This window comes from Myotis nattereri (genome assembly GCF_964212035.1).
Source record: "Myotis nattereri genome assembly, chromosome: 12".
In the NCBI taxonomy this organism is placed as follows: domain Eukaryota; kingdom Metazoa; phylum Chordata; class Mammalia; order Chiroptera; family Vespertilionidae; genus Myotis; species Myotis nattereri.
Genome location: NC_138087.1, coordinates 41,963,446 through 41,985,460, shown reverse-complemented (window position 1 = coordinate 41,985,460; position 22,015 = coordinate 41,963,446). Strand labels below are relative to the sequence as shown.

The 22,015-nt window shown below is 39.4% G+C and overlaps 1 protein-coding gene across 1 annotated transcript in view; it reads right to left on the bottom strand.

The window, feature by feature from the left end:
• TMC1 (transmembrane channel like 1) overlaps positions 1-22,015 on the bottom strand; it is a 314,024-nt gene that overhangs the window by 98,249 nt on the left and 193,760 nt on the right. Inside the window, exon 10 of the mRNA XM_081103893.1 lies at positions 15,905-16,067. Within this exon, the coding sequence (XP_080960019.1) occupies positions 15,905-15,920 (16 nt within the window). The 5' untranslated portion in view covers positions 15,921-16,067. The remainder of the gene's footprint in view (positions 1-15,904; positions 16,068-22,015) is intronic.

The following is a 22,015-nucleotide window of genomic DNA, read 5'->3' as shown; positions in this document are numbered from 1 at the left end:
TACCCCAGCATTCTGCTTTCATTCATTTATGGTAACAATATTATTGGTGGGTGTGAAGAAGGGAAAGAAGCTTCTGTTGCAAAACTGAATAAAAATGATGGGGTGTGGGTTTTCTTCCTTGAGGATAGTATCTACCCAAGACATTAAACTTGATTCAGTTCAATTCAACAGCTCCCTTTAGCTTTGCTACGTGGGTGATAAAAATAGTAATGCTTTTCTTCCCACCTTCTAAATTCTTCTAGCTGGGCTGATAATCAAATTAACAAAGACAGGCTAATAGGAGAAAATTAAGTTTTAATATGTGCACTGGGGAATTCACATAAGCATGAAAATTCCAAAAACAGTGAGGCAACATTAGGTATATATGACAATTTGGACAAAGGATAACAGGGTCTTAGATTTCAGAATTGAGAATGAGTGATTTACAGGTAGCTCAGAAAGTGCAGAAGGAACATACTTGGCAGGCAAATTCTTGCCAGGCAACTCAGGAACAATGGGACAGAGTGGGTCTCTAGCTTATAGGCCCCTGCCTGAAGTCCTCTTATTTACCATACTTAATTCAAGTTAGGCTAAAGCATCCTGAAATTGCCTTCCCAAAGAGGTTTTTCTATGAATCCCTTGGGCATAAAAAGAGAGAGGTTCAAAGGTTCTTTCTGAGTATTTTGTTTCTTCATGAACAGCTTAAAACCAGTATCCTAAAAGGCATCCTCAGGATGGTGAAATTTTGGTCTCCTTTAGCTACTTAGTTAAGGACAAGAATATGCCCATGATATTGGTTTGTAATAATCCCAAATCCTTCAAATGAAGGGATTAAGCATAATATTTGGATGCCATTGAATAAAGGGAAGAATTATTTAGTTCTTCTATCAATCAATTGCCTTAATAAACCTCTAAACTACAGGACATTTTCCTCAGGAGTGGGAAACACAGGAGTGGGAAACACAGACTAAGGCCATTACCCTTAAACATTATCAAGGTGTCTAAGGGGAAACATTTAATTCAACAGATCTAGGCTGATAACCTTTCTGGATATTCCAGTATCTTCCTTAAGACCATTGAGAAAACAAACAATGAGACACATACATTAAAAAACACCCCAATATAATAAATGCCAAAAGGCTGGTCATATTTTCAAATACTATAATATCCTGAAGATACCAATTATCTCTTTAAAATGGCTGTAGCTATAAAATTACAAAAAGAATAATAATTTGGCTTTGGGAAAAACTCACCCACCCCAAAGAGGAGAGCAGGCAAGAGATACAACTGCTGTTCTACCTCCTAGGTTAATTTATCTTTTTAGGCTCTGAGACCCTTAAAAAGTAGAGAATAAATAGCTGCTGATACCTGCTTCATTAAAAACACAATATAAAATGTTGTAGTTGCCAAATGGAACAGGATGAATTCTGTAGAGAAACACATTTTACCCTATAAGGTCCCAGAGAGAGAATGGTTAACCCTGAAAAGAACAAAGAAAGAGAGGGTAGGGGGAAAAAAGAAGAACCACTCAAAATAAAATCCCCACTTCTATCCTTTTACAACAAAATAAATCTTTTTACATGCATAAAAAAGGAAGGGTTGGTTTTTTCTGCACTTTTTCCTTCTGTTTTTATTGTACATGAAATTAAAATTAAACACAGGCTGCGTGAAGCGGATAGCTGGTATATTTCCAAATTCTATCACCTTTGAGTTGGAAGAGTAACTATGAAATACTGAAGCATAGTTCTTCAAATAGTAAGTTATATATTGGAGTATTTGTGAGAAACTGCAATTAGATATTTCATGACACCATTGGTCTACAGAAAGAATAAAAAATGGCTTTTTTATTGTATGTGGTTTGGAGGATTGACTTCCTTTACTATACATAGTCAATAAATAAATAGCTATTTACAAAGGCATTTACAGCTCTCTGTGGTTACAGAAAGGTAGTTGTGAATCTTGCTTTTCCTTTGCATTTAGATTATTTGGGGGGAAGGGACATTTCTTATTTAACCATGCTGTCATAATATATATTCAGAATGTGTGCTTTCACATTACAATTACCACCATAAAGGGCAACCACTGTAAATAAGTGTGCTGAAATAAAAATACATTCGCTTATGTGGGTTTTTGTGGCTAGAATCTTTTATAGCAATAGGATACCAAAATAACACCCAGATGAAAATTATTCGTTATAAAACCTTGGCGGCTATGCTTATATCCTTGGATTGCTTAGAACAAACAAGAATGTTTCTTGTCCCCCAAAGCATTTCTGCAATATTTGAAGTCATAAAGAATGGTTGTCAGGATTTATGGTTAAGCAAACAAAATGAAACAAAAAAACAGAATTATGAAATGACTGAAAGCAGACAATTGTTCCTAGAGCATAAAGAAGCAGGAAGCAAGGAGGGCTGAACTCTGTATAGTCCTTACAGGCCTTCCTAACACTGCTTTTGTTCCCATAGAAGATGCTAATTGATGCTCATTAGCATACATTAGCAAATGTTAATGAGTGTCTTAAAAGAACAAAAGGCAGTGGGGGTAGCATAGAGTCAGAAAGAAGGCTGAATGGTGAGAAAAAGGCAGCAACAGAGGACAGAGAACATGAGTGGTTTAGGACTTGGAATTATAGTTTCCTGAACTTTGAGAGACTTGTCTTCCTGACAAAATAGTAAAGCACCCAGAAGGCTAAAATAATTTACTTCATTTTATTTTCTAGATAAAAAGAAAAGAAAGAAAAAACACAAATCAGTCATTAACTAAAAAAAAAAAAAAAAAATTCTTCTACTAGCTGTTTGGGAGAAATTGCACTTTGTAGGATTTGCTACTGAATTAGGAATATTAGTTAACATCGTCATCAGTTCATGAAAAGGAATTTTGAATTCTAGGTGTCCTCATGAGTTTGTAATCATTGTGACCACCCATCCACCCATTTCAGTCCCCACCCCCCCACTCTATTTATTGTATTCAAACCTGTAATTTGGAAATAGTCAGGAATTTTATTAGAACAGTTCACATAGAATGTGGTGTATGTGCTCATTTCTATCCTCAGGGCACCGGGTTAATTCTAGCTGGTAATCCACAATGTTAACATCTGAAAGACCAGTCAGCAGCACTTCAGCCATCTTACCTCAGATCAATACAAGCTGGTTGGTTCATTGAAGTAGTGCTCATTAGAAGTGAACTTTGTGAAATTAAGTGTGATTAGGTATGTTGATTGGCTGTATACATTGACTGAACCCTGGGTTTCAGAGGGCCAGAGAATATACTAGGCTCAATAATCATCTATTGGAATGATGGGCCCAAGAGACCAAAATGATCTTTTGTTTTGGCACTAAATGCAAAGTTTTGTTATCAGACAAAACCCCTTTGAAGTGGGCATTGTTATTCCCATTTTCCAGATAAGAAATCAGAGAACTAGAGAGGAGCAGTGGATAAACAGCCTCAGTTAGCACAGCTAGTGATTTACCGAGCTGAGCTTTGGCTTGAAGTCATCCCAAATCCATCACCAAGCCTTATTGATTTTACATCCTTGCATCTGTCTGTTGCTCTCAGTCACCACTGTCAACATCACAGAAAAGCTATCATTGCCTATTTCCAGGAAGACTAAATTAGTCCCTCTTGCCCATCCAACTCATTTTCCATGCTGCAGTCCATTGTATGCAATCATGGATGTAATTTGACATTTACTTATTAGATTGTGTTTGTGTTTTTGGCAATATATAAACTACAAATTTTCAAGGCTGCAGCTAATTGCCTCTTAATAACAGACAATAGGATATATCTTATCCTCTTTAGATGACTTCATAAAAAATAAAAAATAAAATCACAGCAAAACTTTTATATCCTCAAGAAAATGTTTCTCAAAAATCTCCAAAATTGCCATTCATTGTAGAGCATCAAAAGAGTTTTTTTTCCCTAAAGTATTATATATTACATTTTGTACAAATAACAAATGCTTTGGTTTCAGTACACCTGACACCTATATAATTTTATTAACAAACTAGTGACCCGGAGCGTGAAATTGTGCAGCCCCCACCCACCCGCCCACTGCCCCGCCTAGACACCCTAACCTCTCCACCCAGAGCTCGAGCATACCTAGCCCTACCCCTGACCCCTCCGGCCTTCTCTGGCCACTTCAAGCCCGCCCTCGGTCCCACAAGTCGCCTTGGGCTGGTCCCGCCCCCTCTGGGGACCTCCCTGCTTCTGCCCTGTCTCCATAGCCACACAGCGTCTCCGCCCCGTCATGGTGCCAGAGGAGAGCATGGAAGCCTCGCACCTGCTGCAGAGTTTCGAGTGCCACTTCCTGGAGGCACGCGTGCTGTGCTCCTTCCCCTGGCAGGTGGGTGGCAGGGTGCTCTGAGTGCGAGTGGTGGGTGGCAAAGGACTGGTGAGGGGGGCGCTATGGGCTCTCACCCCCGCTCTCCCTGCCACGGATGGTCGCGCCTCCACCGGGAGTCTCCCTGCTTCCGCCCTGTCTCCTGAGCAATGAGGCGGCTCCACCCCACCACGCAGGCAGCCTCCTGCTGAATGATCATTGCAGTGTGAGGGCATCATGACCATTAACATATTAGCTCTTTATTATATAGGATATCACCCCAATGAAAAATACATTAAAAATGTAAAAATGACCCATAAAAGGCAAGAAACTAGGTAAATATAGAATTTTCTTGAGTTGGATGAGAGATGTTCAATGATGCTTATTCAAATCAATGATTTTATAATGATTTTATATACTACTAGAGGCCTGATGCATGAAATTTGTGCACTCTGGGGGGGTGTCCCTCAGCCCAGCCTGTGCCCTCTCGCAGTCAGACATCCTTAGAGCTGTTGTGGAGGCAGAAGAGGCTCCTGCCACCACCACTGTGCTTCCCAGCTGTGAGCCTGGCTTCTGGCAGAGAGGTGCTCCCCCTGCAGGAGCGTACTGACCACCAGGGGTCAGCTCCTGCGTTGAGCAGGATAGGGCCAAAACCAGCTCTACAACATCCCCCGAGGGATCCCAGATTGAGAAAGGGTGCAGGCCAGCCCGAGGGACCCCACCAGTGCACAATCGAGGCCGGAGAGGGATGCGGGAGGTTGGCCAGTCAGGGAGGGACCTTGGAAGGGCTCCTGGCCGTGTCCGGCCCATATCGCTCAGTCCTGATCAGCTGGACCCCAGCAGCAAGCTAACCTACTGGTGGGAGCATCAGCCCCCTGGTGGTCAGTGCATGTCATAGCAAGTGGTTGAGCAGCCTTAGCGTATCATTAACATATTACGGTTTGATTGGTTGACTGGACACTTAGCATATTAGGCTTTTATTATTTAGGATGTGTTATAGGATATAAGATGTCTGAAATAAATGCCTTAAGCAAATAAAGACAGATGAAATGTGCCAAAATTTTAACAGTCATATCTAAATGATGAGGTTGTAATAAGTTATTTCCTTCTTCTTTAGACTTTTTCTGCATTCCCAAATGATTATAGTAAGTGTATATCATCTTTTAAAATACAAAGTTGTGTTTTTGGTTTTGTTTTAGAAGAATGCGATTTAGAAAGACAAAAAGTGAGGAGAAATTTTGAGGAAAAGCTACAAAAAGTCAGAGGTTACTACTTAGCTATGTCTTGTAAGATCTCATGCAAACTCTTCTGTGCTTACCCTTGCAATTATAAAACATATCCCCATGTCTCTACAAAGAAGGCCTGAATTCTAAAACATCATGAGAAAAAAAAAACAAGAACAGAGCAGCCAGTATTTAGCAAAAAACATTTGATTCCCACAGTGGTAGGAAGAAAGAAGCCAACTCATAAAATGTTAATGGTGCTTTCTTTAGCAGTGGCCAAAATGTTCCAGCTTGTAATAGAGCTCAAGAAAATGCTTCTGGAACATTCTGGAAGTAAAGAGAAGTGATGAGAAATGGTGTTAGTCAATTAACTCTACTTTGTCTTAGTTGCCAAATTAAGAGACCTCAGTTGACTATTTTATTTTTAGGTCAAGTTCCTGCAATGATCCTCACTTTATAGGGAAGAGATCAGTAGTAAAAGGTGGTAATGATCGCTTATCCACTAATTCATTCAAATAAGAATACACTTAGTGTCTATGGAGATAAACAAAGCACTAAAAAGGACTGTATAGCTTAGTTGAAGGAACAATGTCTTGTTCTTAGAATCAATCAGATCTGAGTTCAAATCCTAGCTGTGCCACTCAAAAGGTGTGACCACAGGCACCTTTTTAACCTCTCTGAGCATCAGCTCCCATTTCAATAAATCATGGAAACAAATAATCTCAGAGGAATGTTGTGATAATTAAATCAGTAAAATATGTGTGGCAGTTTCTGATATATAGAAGGCATTCAAATCTATATTGATCTAATGAAGCCTTGGGAGCCATAAAGCAAATAAGATACTTCCTTGTCATTCCAGGAGGTCTCAGTCTCGCTAGAAGACAAGCCATGCACACATCAAACATCTGGTGCAAGGAGGAATATGTTTGATTACCCTGATATTTAATGTCAAGCATAGGAGCTGAGAGAAAGGAGATTGCCCAGAGCAGAAATGATCAGAGTAAGCAGCATGAAAGAGACAGACTTAAACTGAGTCTCCAGATGTAGGATCTTGGAAGTCATCAATTTCATCCTAACAACAGGAATCAAGCTGAACAAACTGAAAATCAACAGCTCTTCTTAGATCTGTCAGAGAATTGAGGTCACAGGGCAACTGCAACCCTCAAAACTGGAGAGAGAGACAGGAAGATACAGCAGAAACCTCTGTGTGAACTGTTCCTGGGTAGGAAAACCTCAACTGTACTAGTAATTGACAAATTACTGGAGGCTCCTCTGGACAACTCTGAGAATTAAACTGAATCTCTAACAAGAGAGTAGAATTGATGGAGAGGAAGGACAACTCCATTGGGGAAAGTGGGGGTGGAGGTGGAATTTATAACAATAGATGCTGTTACATGACCGTGTTACTCATAAACAATTTAAAAATTGCAACGGATTAAAAATGCCCAGGGTCCACAGAAGAAAACAGTGATGGCTGTATTATTAAGTGAATAAATCCATTTAAATATGGTGAATTGTATATAGGTGTTTGTCTTCAGTACTTACCAAGATCCAACTACACAGGGTAGTAAAAGAATTTTAAAACGTATACATCTGCAAAGAGGGAACATCAGCAGATGAGAGCTGTCTACAAGACTGCAAACATAGGAAAAAAGAAAAGAGGTGTCCGGTTTATCTAAGCAAAGGAATGTAGTAGTGCATGTACATTTTTATAGTGAATGTAGTGGCAATGAAGAGGAATGATCTGATTTACACTTCAGAAACTAAGGGTTGTAAGGGCAGGGGTGGGACTAGGGGTAGAAAAGTGCCCTAACCTGAAAGCAACCCTGGAAGTTCCCTTTGTCACTCCCATCTCACTGAGGATGCAAAAGCAGCCAGTTTGGGGGGGAAAAAACAAACTACCAATTACCATTAGTTTTCTTACCCTGCTTTAATTTTCTTCATAGCACCATCACCACTTGACATCAGGTTATCTAGTTATTTGTTAATTGATCCACTGTTTATTTTTCCCACAAGCAAGTAAGTTCCAGGAAGAAAAGAGCTTTGTTGATCTTCTTCAACTCTATCCTTAGTGCCTGACAAATATTAAGAATTCACTAAATGTTAGTGGCATGAATGAATGAACGAACGATAAGGGTATTACCAATACCTTCCAGTCTCATACTTGCTACTTTCCCAAGCCATGGGGCCTTTGGACTGCTACAGAAAACTTTTCCAAGAGGAAGAAAGATCATGAGCGAAGTCACAAGGACGAAGGCACAGGGGGGAATAGAGACTTGCCAAAGGGAATGGGATGCTTCTTCAGGGCTCTTCCCTAGTTTCGTTAGAGAAGATTCTGTATTTTCCTTAACTGCATCTCTCATTCCTCTCAATATCAAAGCACATTTAAATGGAGCTATTGTAAATCTTTCCTCTTGAAATTTCTGATATTTTAATTTGCCATCTTCTCACTAGAGCATTCATGCAGCCTGGCACCTCTGCACATCACATCACCCATTCAGTGGAGATGCGACTGCAGGGGATCGAGAAATAATCAAGACAGGAGCCGAGCCCCATTACGCAGGTCATTCTTCCTCACAGAGAAAGTAAATATCACTCACTCCTGAATGGGATAATTTTCCCTCCTACCAGTTGGTGCTGATAGCTCACATGTATTGAACACTCTCACCTACATCTAGACATGGACCAGGAGAAATATTTATTGGGGAACAAAAAGCTAAATGGATTTTTAAAGGAAGCAAACTATTGCAGGTAAATCTCCAAGTCTCTAAACCAAGGTGGCATCATGATGCCAGTCAGGTCTCTTTGACCCACTACCTGAGCCACCAGTTGCCAGACTTGCGGATTCCCAAGGAGAAGTTTGCAGTGGTTTATTTCGGTTTGCAGATGCTTCAACCCATCTCATCCCAGGTTATCTGAATGCAGTGTAGAGCTCCCTGGATGTGATATTCTATGCTTGAAATATCTTTGTACCACTTTCCATAGCAATCTATGTAAATAAGTCATGAAGTCTAAAAACATACTTACTTCCTGAAGTGCTGCCTATGATGCCATGTAACCTACCAAGGAAAACAATACCAGAGGCCAACCTCCACATCTAACATCTCCTAAGCAGCAATTAAGAACAAGGATTCAAACCCTAGACTAGAACTGCGTCTTCCTATATCCACAAAAAAGCAGGTCTCAGGAGGTGTCCTATAAAACCTAAGTCCATCCTTCTAGCGGGGATATTTGCTATTAAAAACTAGCCACATCCCTGCTTTCCCATATCTTCCAATATAATCAGTGATACAATGATATATCCTGAAATTTCTAGAAGAGTCCTGATTAAAAATATTTTGCTAGCTATGATCTATTAGAAATTTTTTTATGTTTCCTTATTTAAAAAGTAGCCAATTGGTGAATATATAGCTTATTAAGTGAATACACTTTTTTTCATGTCATTAAAACAAAACCTTTGAGTCTGTAGGCTGACGCTCTATCCATTGAGCCAAACCGGTCGGGGCTTAAAACAAAACCTTTGAGTGCTATTAAACATCAAAACATGAAAGATGAGCTCTGACACCTACAAAGGTTTCCAAAAGAGGCAGGACAAATGCCATCCAGTTAAAGAGATCCAGATTTGGATAAGACAAGTCATTCCCATGTTTTCTTCCTGTTGGCAAATCTGGACTGCTCCATCAGACCTGGCTGAAACATCCTTCAAGTCTATCAACCTATTTCGGCTCTGATTATGAGCTCTGCCAACAACATTTGCATTGTACTCTGGTTCCCCAGGTAGATTTTCTCTAGGACAAAAATGTGCTAGCCAGCAGACACAAGCCATCCACGAGCATAGCAAGTAGCCAGTTGACTACAACAAGCTCACCTAATCCGTGGACTTTCCACTTTTGTGAATTTGAAAACAAAATGTTACAAAACAAAATTTTATTTTAAAGTTTTTAATTATGTAAAGAAACTTGCAAATTGGGAAAAAATGATTTGGCCAAGTGTCTCAATATTTGGCCTGGAAAAAACTGGTCACTATCCGTATTAGGGACATAAGTAACATCTTCACTCCAAAGCACTTGAGGAGTCACATGTAAATGTTGTAGACTTAATGCCACAGAAAGTATAAAGAGGAAGAAATTGAATCTTGCTGAGGAAATCTGGAAAGCGTCAAAGAGGAGGTGGTAATCAACTGAGCCTTGAAGATGGGCAGAGTGATGATAAGCAAAGATTGAGAGAGACTAAGGTGATTACTTCAATAAAAGAAAATGTAGAGGTTGGAGCATGTACTCAGTGTGCAGGAAATGAAGTAGATCAAACAGATTAGATATGAATTCAAAGGAAGACTAGATTCAAATGGCAGAAAACCATGACATACCAGTTTGGAGAATCTAAATGTTGCATGGCAGCAATGCAAACCATCTAAGCCAGCAGTTCTCAACCTGTGGTCGCTACCCCTTTGGGGGTCGAACGACCTTTTCATAGGGGTCGCCTAAGACCATCGGAAAACACATATATAATTACATATTGTTTTTGTGATTAATCACTATGCATTAATTATGTTCAATTTGTAACAATGAAATTGGGAGTCACCACAACATGAGGAACTGTATTAAAGGGTCACGGCATTAGGAAGGTTGAGAACCACTGACTGATGAAAGAAGAGACACAATGGAATGACACGCCGAATTAGACAAGATCTGAAAAAAATACGAGCCATGTCTAGAAAACTGAAAAACACACTTTCTTTTTTTTAAATATATTTTTATTGATTTCAGAGAGAAAGGGAGAGAGAGAGAGAGAGAGAGAGAGAGAGAGAGAGAGAGAGATCAATGATGAGACAGAATCATTGATTGGCTGACTCCTGCATACCCCACACTGGGGATCAAGCCCACAACCTGTGCATGTGCCCTGACCAGAAATCAAACCGTGACCTCCTGGTTCATAGGTTGATGTTCAACCACTGAGCCACGCAGGCTGGGCTGAAAAGCACACTTTCAACTACACATAATTTACATTCCAGTATAAAAATCACATAATAATATTTTCCATGAAGATACCTGATGAAAGCAAGCTAAAATGAAAAGTGGAAGACAGAGCTTTAGACTACTAGATCCTAGATCATAATGGTATGTGTTATTATAATATGGGAAGCTCCAGGAGAGTACAAATTGAGCTACTTCACAATTTTTAATGGAACTTGCAAGCATCTCCTGGAGGGTCCAGGAGATGTTTTTCAGGAAGAACCTCGCCATGAAGATATTAAAAACTAGAATGTATTTATTTTCTAAGTATCCAATGGAAGTTTAGTATTACCAATATCCTATATAATAAAAGCCTAATATGCAAATTGTTTGACCAGGAGTTTGACCACCAGGGGGCGCACGGAACATGGTGGGTGTCAGTGACACGGTGCTGGCAGCAGGTGGCAATGGAGGTGCTGCCAGCCCCAATGGGCCCCGACAAGAGCAGGACCACGGCGGGATGGTGGAGCAGGTGAGGGGTGGCACCAGGCCATGGCAGGGTACCAGATGGGGCTGCGGAGCTGTGAGGCTGTGGGCACAAGCTGGGGCCCGATCCCTACAGGCCACCCCGAGGGACCCCACCCATGCACAAATTCATGCACCGGGCCTCTAGTGTATCTATCAGAAAACTTTTTTATTATAGATACACTAGAGAAACTCTAGAATTCTAAAACTACTTGTATATTTGGAGAGTTGGAGCAAAAGCACAAAAGCAGGAAAACTTTTCTTGCTTGAATCAAAAACATATTTTCAAAGACAGAGTAAGGGGGTGGGAGAAGATGCCATGTATTGGTAATTGCCTCTCAAAAGCCAGATGTTTAAGAACTGGAAAATTGACTGGAATGAAATTCAGTAAGTTCAATGAAAAGGAAATATATTTGAAATAGAGAATTCCATTTCACAAAATCACCGTATGTAAAGGCTTGGGCTAGTTGCAAGCTTAATTTGCATATAATATTGGCCATGGGGTGAAAAAGAGCGAAACAGAAAAAGAAAAAAAAAACTCAACTACTATTGTTGGGAAGGCTGTTTAATTATTTATTACCCAGGAAATGTTATGATGTTACATAAATGGGGAACCAATTTTTAGTTTTGACTTTAAGAAAAAAACTAGCATTAATATCAAGGGGGCAGAAAGACCTCTTCAAACTAGACAGGAAGGTTGTAGACAACCCTCCCCTCAAGGGGAAAGAACAAACATGAGAATTAAGAGACCATTAGATCTCAGGAGTAGAAAAATACTTGTGTAGCATCATGAAGTCATTCTCAGAGTTAGAAAGCCAAGATTGTGAACTCTCTGTCATAGGTAATTAAGGCCCTGTAATCACAAATAGACATCCCAGCTAAGATTAGACCAGGAACAGAATGGAACACACAGACAGTGGATGAGCCATACCGCCCCATAAGAAATTCCTTAGCTGTCTTGCTTTAAGGTTCTAACTAGTTCTCTTTAGAGGAAGAACTGGATATTTATATCAAAATATATTATATGCCCTACTAACTATAATTACAGTTCACTTCAATAAGTGATCCTTTGTGGAAAGGATAAACAAATGCTACCTTTAATCAGGCTCCATCAGATTTCACTTTCCCAGCCCTAGATAACATTTTAGGCAGATCCTGTAGCTTTCTGGTCATTTACAGTTATAAGAACCACATCACCTTGATAATTCATTTTCTGGTATTAAAGTATTAAAATATCCAGTCCAATACAAATTAAGACTTCAATCTCATATCCTATTCAATGCATCTCCTATTTACTCATGCCAAGAACCTAGTCATGGAGACTGAAGTAGGGGAGGGAATGTAGTCATCTCTTCAACCATTTCTCCTAACTTATGCCTCCTCTACTCAGTGGGTGGTTTCCAGTTCTTGCATGGAATGGAATAGTAAAAGAGTATTGGAAGGGCAAAAAGTTAAGCATTTTTGCTCACACTGGGTGACCACCGTGCCTTGTTGTGGTTCACCTCATGGCTATTGCATGGGGAAATTTTGTGCATTCTTCAGAACCATCTCTTTTGCACTGAGGATACTCTCACACTTTGGGTTTTTGACTTGGTTAATGCATCCCACTGATGGCCTTTTGCTAAATTCCCTCAGGTACTGCCCCAATAGTTCACCCCACAGGCAGCCTCTGTAGCTGTATAATTCTCACCTCCACAAACAACCTTCTTTGGTGAACAATTACCAAAATCACTCAATCCCTGTTACTTTCCATTGCATCTACTTGGCTCAGGAGGAATGCATGGATAAGTTATGAAAATGTAAGCTGTTTTCAATGATTCAATCATATTTCAAATCAACACTTATTCCTCTTTTCAGGTAATTCATATTATATACACTTAGCAAAAACATTTTCTGTAACAGAGAGTAAAGGTTGACTGGAAAGGAAGAAAGGGAGAAGAGAATTAGTATTTTGGGAGGATTTTGTACATGTAAGTAAGTTAGCCTATAAGAGATGAAATTATTAGTTATAGTGAACAACCATCACTTTATTATCCCAATTAATACGCTTTTATGGGAACTTTTCTACCAGCTTCTCTATATTTTCTGTGAACTATGCCTTGATTAAAAAAATACAAGTTTATTCATCCACATGGCTGAGAAATGAAAGCTTTAGCCACTCTTAGCTTCTGCCTAACCTGTCATGACTACTATAAAAGAGAGAAAATCACAGGGAGCCAGAAAGAATGAAGCAGATTTATAGAAGTAAGAAACAAAGACAATTTTCTTGGTTTGCTATAGTGCTTTAGTCTCCAGTTCTAGCTGAGCTTGAGATTCAACTTCATTCTTGCTTTTGGGTTCTATGAGTGTATGCCACCTCTCGCTGTGTTTTAGCTTAGGCTAGCTAAGCTGGAATATGTTATCTTTTACCAAATTGTCCTTAACATACTCATTCAAGAGCTAATGCCTGCAAGAAATGAAGAAAGGATTCAAACCTGGATCTGCATGATTCCAACATTTGTTCCACTTTCCACACTGCCAAGAGATAATGACATGGTGTAGTGATAAGAGCAAGAACAGGTTTGGGATACAAAAACAGAAGTATAGCAGTCAGAAAGTTGTAATCATCCAAACATACTCATAGCTGTTCAGATTTATATCCACTAAATGTTTCAGCTCTGCATCTAAGGAATGATCTGGATAAATTGAAGAATGTTCACTAGAGAGCCATAGAAAAAGATTAACTAGTTGGAAATGAAAAAAAGTACATAGTGTATATTGCCTCTATAATTCAATTCACACTTCATATCCTGCACTCAACCATCCTTCTCATTATGGTCTTATACTACTTTTTAACATTTTCTATGTATTTGTCTCATTTCCCCAATAGGTTATGAGCTTCTTCAAGTTAAGGAGTATCTGTAATACTTTGTCGTATTCAATAATCAATAAGTATTGTGTTAAATGCATCAAAGGTACATAGCTTGTTCAAACCCAGGGAGATAAAAGGATAATTTAACAACAGTAGTGGTGAATATGGATCTCTACATTGATGGAAACTGACTTTTCCCCATACAACAACCAGAAGAGGAATAAGAATTCTCACATACTTATGAAATATATTTGAATTCATCTTAAAATAAATTTCTAAATTGAAGCAATTGTTATAGAATGTGTCACAAGTGGAAAAAAATGTAGAGATTCGGCTTCTTCATTGGGGTACTTTTTATTGTCTAGGACAATTTTGGTCTGAATCCTTTTAATGTTGTTTCACTTAATAAAGAGTTAGGGACTTCATGACCCTCCTTCAAGTCCCTCCAAGATCTATGAAGACATCAGACAAGAATAGTATTTTATCTTTCTTTTCCCATTATAATATTCCATATGGATATACTCAATATTTATGAATATTGGCATGGGGAACCCAGGTACTAAAAATCTATATCACTGCCTAAAAGCCAGGTCTGTGAGAACTACTCCAAAGTAGAAAAACATGTTTGTAGATATCCTCATGTACCTGCTTACATTACCTAAAGGTCATGATGAATTAAGGGAATCAGATAATTAAGCCCAAGCATACTATAAACACAGTATTGGAATTTAGCTTCTAGCCATAGTGAAGTAACTAGGAATACATTAACTCTCTTACTTTAAGCAACTAGAAAGTCAGATAAAATACACGTAATATCTCTTTTCAGACATTGTGCAATAGACAGCCCATAGTAATTCTGAGAATACCTTAAAAGCAGCCAGAGCAAAGCAACACGAAGATTTATTTTCATCAGAAACTATAAAAAGAGAAACCTCTAAAGAACTGAAAGGAATATATATATATATATATATATATATATATATATATATATATATAATTTCCATCAAAAAATGTCTTTCAAAATTAAGGTAAAGACTCTCCCATACAAAATTTGAAAAAATTCATTGCCAGCAAACCCATATTACTAGAAATATTAAAGAAAGTTATTTAGGCAGAAGGAAAATAATACTAGATAGAAATTTGGATCTAAAATATGGAAGAAAAATCACTGGAAAAGATAATATATTGGTAAATAAAAAAGGCTTTGTTTCTTTATTTTAAAATTATTTTAAAGATATATGAACATTTAAAGCAAAAATAATAATGATAAATTGTAGACTTTAAAATATATAAGGAATTAAAATATGTAAAAGCAATAGCAAAAAGTACAGGAGGGAGAAATAAAATTATACTATTGTGACATTCTTAAAATATATGTAAAGTAGTGTATCATTACTTGAAGGTTGAGTTCGATAAGTTAAAGATGTATATTGTAAACCCACTAAAATGGAATAATAACAAAAAATATATCCTAATATACCAATAGTGGAGACAGGATGGAATTTAAAAATACTTAATCAAAAGAAGGTACGAAAAAAGAATAAAGAGCAAACAATAGGTTTTTATGTCTCTTTTCCTCACTTGCCCTGCCTTAATCCTCTTTCCTCTCCTTTTCAACTTTACTGAATTCAGACTGTATTTAATCCACGAACTAAAGCAGAACAGGTCTCCTTCACCAAGCTGTCCCACACACCAATCTCAGGGTAGGTCACTGTTATGGACTGAACCCCGAATTTGAGTTGCTGCACTGGAATCTCAGTGTATTTTGCTTCCCCCATTGTCTTCCTATGAAAGAAAGGTAAGTCTGAGCATTACCAGTTGGTGAAACCATATGTCCATTAAAGGAAAGAAGTTGAAGAAATATTAAACCCTTCCCAATTTCTTAAGAAACTCTAAACACACACACACACACACACACACACACACACACACACACACACACACACGTCAAAAGGGAAAAGCCCCAAAGAGGGAACAAAAATTGTGAAAAGTCTTTTCAGTGTCCAATCTCTAAGAAAGGTAGAATATTCTACAACCAGGTCTTTATTTGAAATACCTTTCTTGGGCGGCATCCTGGGGGTGTCCTGTCAGAACGCCTCAGCCACCGGCTGACCTGGCGAAGGATGACAGGTTGAAGAGACAAATGTTTCAGGTCTGGTCCAGCACATCCACACACGCCTGCCTATCGCTGAAAGCGCTCCCTGGTGCCATTTCACAGTCTGAAACATAAGAAGGTACTAATTTCCTCGCCATTAAATTTTCATGAATGTTTAGTTTGCCATTTAGGGATGGAGTATGCAGGTCAAAAGGGCTGTATTTGGAACTTATGTTTGAAATAAAACTAAACTGATCCTATTCAAAGCAAATCTGGCTTCATCCCACCCTGTATATGTTTGCCTGCCTCGTTTTAAATGCCTTTCATTCCAGGGTTTTTATCCTAATTACATATACTGAGGGCAGTGTAAGTGAGTGCACTCTTAGAAAGGTGAGAAATGCTGACCGCTAAGTATACCAGGTAAATTAAATGAGTAAATAAAGAAGAGACTCTGACACCTGGAGTTTGGGCTTAAGCCATAAAGCTCCAGGGCAATCTCCAATGTGGGGAAACCTGGAGACAATGTATTCATTTTCTCAACTTCTTCGAAAATAGAACTTGCTATAAGAGGAAATTATTTCCTAGGCCAAATCTTAAGACTTTTTTTTCTATCAAAACCTCTCATAGAAAGGTAGTCATCTTTTCTTATGATAAACAAAATAGATTTTCATCATTAAAAGAAAAAAAAAGGGACAGGAAGGGCTGAAATTTAATGTTGCAAAACAGGCGGTCTTTTTGAGAGTGAGGACACCGGCATTCTCTGGTTACTTCGGTGATAGCCGCTGACCTTGGCAAGAAGGAGCAGTGTTCTGAAATGGATCCTGGTGGCACATTTACACCAGAGCAGCTTTTGGCTTCACAAATGGATTTGTGCACAGATCTGACCCTTCTAGAATATAAAGGTTAGTTACATAGATTTTAGCCGAACTAGTTTGTAGCATCCTCGGAATTATGACTCAAACTAAAGCTCTGTAAGGCTGATGCTCATGGAGTTTTTTCCTATCTGGACACTAGATTAACTGTAATGGTAAAACAGGATATTACTGATACCAGTACTCATATTTACAGATGCCCAGAGTGGTTCTTTAACTTGGGAATTTTTAAAGAGATTAAGAAGTTTTATTGCAAATCATTGGGGCTATAATCTAGAGTGAGAAAAATATGTAATTTTATTTATATTAACTTACATATAAAATAATTAAATACTCTTATGACAAAAAACATAATAAACATATGGGTAAATTAACAAACAATGTTCTGGAAGCCTTGTATCCAGAAAATTATAATAGCAATACTAAATAAAACATTAAAGACAGAAGCCATAAAAGAAAGAATAGATAAATTCAACTACATTCTTTTTTAAAATATTTATTTATTAAATTGATTGGGGTGACATTGGTCAACATGAATATATAGGTTTCAGGTGTGGATTTCTATATTACAATACCTATATATTATACCATAATTCAAGTACATTAAAATAAGAAATTTCTATTTATCCAAAGATGTTTCAAAGAAATTTTTCAAAGTAGAAGACATTTACAGCACTTCACAAAAGTATAAGAATAAAGAATTTCTACCTACCAACAAGAAGAAGAGCACCCCAAAAGTAAAAAAGGGCAAAGATTTGAATATATAAAATCATTTATAACCCAAGAAAACAATGGACAAAAATAGGATCAGTAATTTCACAGACAATGGAAACACAGAGACACTAGACATGTAAAGAAAGACCAAATCTCATCTAGAGAAGCTCAAATCAAGAACACTAGCAGTATGTTTATGTTGGTTCAAAACCATGGGAATTCTCTGGAGAAATCTGAAACTGGCGCTGTACAGGGAGGTCAATGAGAAAGGGAAAAAAGAAGCAGGCCACTCCAGATTGGCAGGTGGCTGTGTTAACAAGCAAGGGAACTTACAAGGCTTTGTCTTGGGCAGCCACAATAGGAGTAGATCTCTGCCTCTGCCCACCAAAATTTTAAAAGTTTATGTAGAGACCTTAACAGGTTCAGTCATGTATATCGTCCAGATGGTCTCAACAACCTCCTTACTGTGTCAAGGCTGTCCTTGAGACAGCTTCTGATATGGGGAAGGCAAGTGGAACGTACATTCCAAGAACAGGGGAGGGGATGAGGAGCCTTTGATTGCTCAGGTCCTGCTCAAGGGTCATGTCCTCTTGATGACCTCCTCCAAGACTCCTCATGACTGGCTCTTACAATCTTACATGCACCCACGCTGCCCCTTTCCACAATGTGCCCTGAGCAAGGGCTTTTACCAGCATGGAAGTGGTTCATTGGTGGCTATCCGACTGCACTAGAGGCAGAAACCATAGCAACAATGTAGGCGCATGCAAGAGAAAACACAGATTAAGAGAATGATTCCCAAAGTAAGTAACAATTTTTCCACCAAAGCCCCATAATCCATACCACTGATTTATTAAATTCCTTAGGCTGGGTGTTGAATCTGGTGGCAGGTGTTCAATCATACCAGTGGAAAACAGAACGGACCAGTGGAAAACAGAAGGTGCCCCTCTAGCCTTGAGAAGAGGGAGGTAGGCAACTTTTGTTATTATGGGGCAGGTTCCCTCCTACACCCGGGGAAAACCCAGGGTGCAGCAACTCAACAACCTAAATGAAAGCCATGGCCAAAGATTTGTGCCACACAAATATTAGGTCCCATGTGGCGCTACCCAATAAATACCTTGGCAGTCCAGCCAGTCTGCCAGTACCAAACTGGTCTCTATCCTGTAATGTGACAGGCTGACTGCACAGTTCCATGATATCCATCCTATATCCCTGGTACAATTGGCTTGGTTCTGTTTACAGTGGTTTTTGTTCCCAACATAGGAGTGCCTGAGTGCTGGTGGACAGGGTGCTGCTCTGCTGCAAATAGGCATCCACTTCGTCAAAGTGGAAGCCTGAGCCCTGGCAGAGGTGAGTTGATGGAAACATTCTCAGTCCACCCTGTGGTAGGAAGGGAAGTTCTTACCAGGATATGCTGCTCCTTCGTGAGAGGTTCTACCTGGAGGAGTGCTGTGCACACTGGTAGGAGCTGTAGCTCTAGGGGGTTATATCAGGTTTCTGTTCCTTCCAGGATTGGGACCAAAGTCCTAAGGGACTCTCTCCTGTGATTTCTGCCAGAGAGTGTAACCCTTATCTTCCAGAATCACAGACACATTCCACTCAAATGGTAGCCCTGCCTGAAAGAGGCTTGGAGCTTAAACCTGCTTCACTACTATTTTTGCCTTCTCAAAGGTGGCTGTTGTCCTGATCCCCAGACCCACACATGTCCTTTCCTTTCTAGGTGGTATAAAGATGGAGGTGCTGTGCCCAGTGGGGAATAAAAGTCCTCCCAAGACACAAATCCCTACAAAAACTTGCACCCCTTTCACATTCTTAGGGGTTGGATGAGCTGAGCTTGCACCTTGTCATTAACCATTTCTGCAGTGTCCTGCAGCAGGGGCAAGTCTCCACATGTCAACATTACATCATCCATGTAATGGTACATTCTGCTGACATGGGTAAGGAGAACAGGGACAGATCTCCAGACATTGCAGGGTTGTGCAGCTGGCCTTGGGGAAGCACTTGAAAACTCCATGTGGCTCTGCCAGGGCATATCGACCTTGTGACTCAGCAGCTGGGGTATGCGGGAAAAAGCATGTGCTAAGCCCCGTACAGCATGGTACACTGCTAGTACTGTGACCAGGGTATCCAAGATGGTGGCAGTGATGGGCATACTGCATAGATATTTAATTCTCGATAGTCTATGGCTGTGGTCAGCAAACTGCGGCTCACGAGCCACATGCGGCTCTTTGGCCCCTTGAGTGTGGCTCTTCCACAAAATACCACGTGCGGGTGCAAACGTACAGTGCGATTGAAACTTCGTGGCCCATGTGCAGAAGTCGGTATTTTGTGGAAGAGCCACACTCAAGGGGCCAAAGAGCCGCATGTGGCTCTCGAGCCGCAGTTTGCCGACCACTGGTCTATGGTCATCTATCATGAGCCACATGGCTTTTCTACCAGCCATGCCAGGCTATTGAAAGCATCATGGGTAGGGTATAGAATGCCTATTTGGTGAAGTTCTTAGATAGTTTCTCCTATTTCCTTGTGCCCCCAAGCAATTTATATTGTTTTGAGAGTTACCACTATTTGCTGAGGTTCCAGCTGGCATTTCGCCTCAGCACTGGTTTGATCACTCTAACTTAAAGGCAGAATTCACTGATAGAGTTTTGCAGAGTTTGACCTTGATGGATGTCAATGCCCAATATGTTCATATTCATTAATATTCTTTTTTTTTAATTTATTTTTCTTTTTTTAATTTTTTTTATTGCTTAAAGTATTACAAAGGGTATTACATATGTGTCCATTTTATCCCCCCGCCCTAGACAGTCCCCTAGCCTCCCCTATCCCCCAGTGTCTTATGTCCATTGGTTATGCTTATATGCATGCATACAAGTCCTTTAGTTGATCTCTTACCCCCCTACCTCCTGCCCCCCAACCCTCCCCGGCCTTCCCGCTGCAGTTTGACAATCTGTTTGAGGCAGCTCTGCCTCTGTATCTATTATTGTTCAAAAGTTTATAATGGTCTCTATTATCCATGAATGAGTGAGATCATGTGGTATTTTTCCTTCATTGACTGGCTTATTTCACTTAGCATAATGCTCTCCAGTTCCATCCATGACGTTGAAAATGGTAAGAGTTCCTTCCTTTTAAGAGCAGCATAGTATTCCATCGTGTAGATGTACCACAGTTTTCTAATCCATTCATCTACTGATGGGCACTTAGGCTGTTTTCAGATCTTAGCTATGGTGAATTGTGCTGCTATGAACATAGGGGTGCATATACCCTTTCTGATTGGTGTTTCTGGTTTCTTGGGATATATTCCTAGAAGTGGGATCACAGGGTCAAATGGGAGTTCCATTTTCAGTTTTTTAAGGAAACTCCATACTGTCTTCCATAGTGGCTGCACCAGTCTGCATTCCCACCAGCAGTGCACAAGTGTTCCTTTTTCTCCACATCCTCTCCAGCACTTGTCGTTTGTTGATTTGTTGATGATAGCCAGTCTGACAGGTGTGAGATGGTACCTCATTGTTGTTTTGATTTGCATCTCTCGGATGATTAGTGACTTTGAGAATGTCTTCATATGTCTCTTGGCTTTCTGAATGTCCTCTTTTGAAAGGTGTCTATTTAGGTCCTTTGCCCATTTTTTGATTGGATTGTTTATCTTCCTTTTGTTAAGTTGTATGAGTTCCCTATAAATTTTGGAGATTAGGCCCTTATCAGATATGACATTGGCAAATATGTTTTCCCACACAGTGGGTTTTCTCGTTGTTTTGTTGATGGTTTCTTTTGCTGTGCAGAAGCTTTTTATTTTGATGTAGTCCCATTTGTTCATTTTTTCTTTAGTTTCAAGTGCCCTAAGAGCTGTATCAGTGAAGAAATTGCTTCGACATATGTCTGAGATTTTGTTGCCTTTGGATTCTTCTAGAATTTTTATGGTTTCCTGTTGTACATTTAAGTCCTTTATCCATTTTGAGTTTATTTTTGTGTATGGTGTAAGTTGGTGGTCTAGTTTCATTTTCTTGCATATATCTGTCCAATTTTCCCAACACCATTTATTGAAGAGACTATCTTGGCTCCATTGTATGTTCTTGCCTCCTTTGTCAAATATTAATTGAGCATATTGGTTCGGGCCGATTTCTGGGCTCTCTATTCTATTCCATTGATCTATATGCCTATTCTTGTGCCAGTACCAGGCAGTTTTGAGAACAGTGGCTTTGTAATACAACTTGATATCTGGTATTGAGATCCCACCTACTTTGTTCTTTTTCAGGATTGCTGCAGCTATTCGGGGTCTTTTTTTATTCCAGATGAATTTTTGGAGAGTTCGTTCTAGATCTCTGAAGTATGCCGTTGGTATTTTAATGGGAAGTGCGTTGAATTTATAGATTGCTTTGGGTAGTATGGACATTTTAATGATGTTGATTATACCAATCCATGAACACGGTATGTTCTTCCATCTGTTTATGTCTTCCTCTATATCTTTTTTCAACGTCCTGTAGTTTTCTGAGTA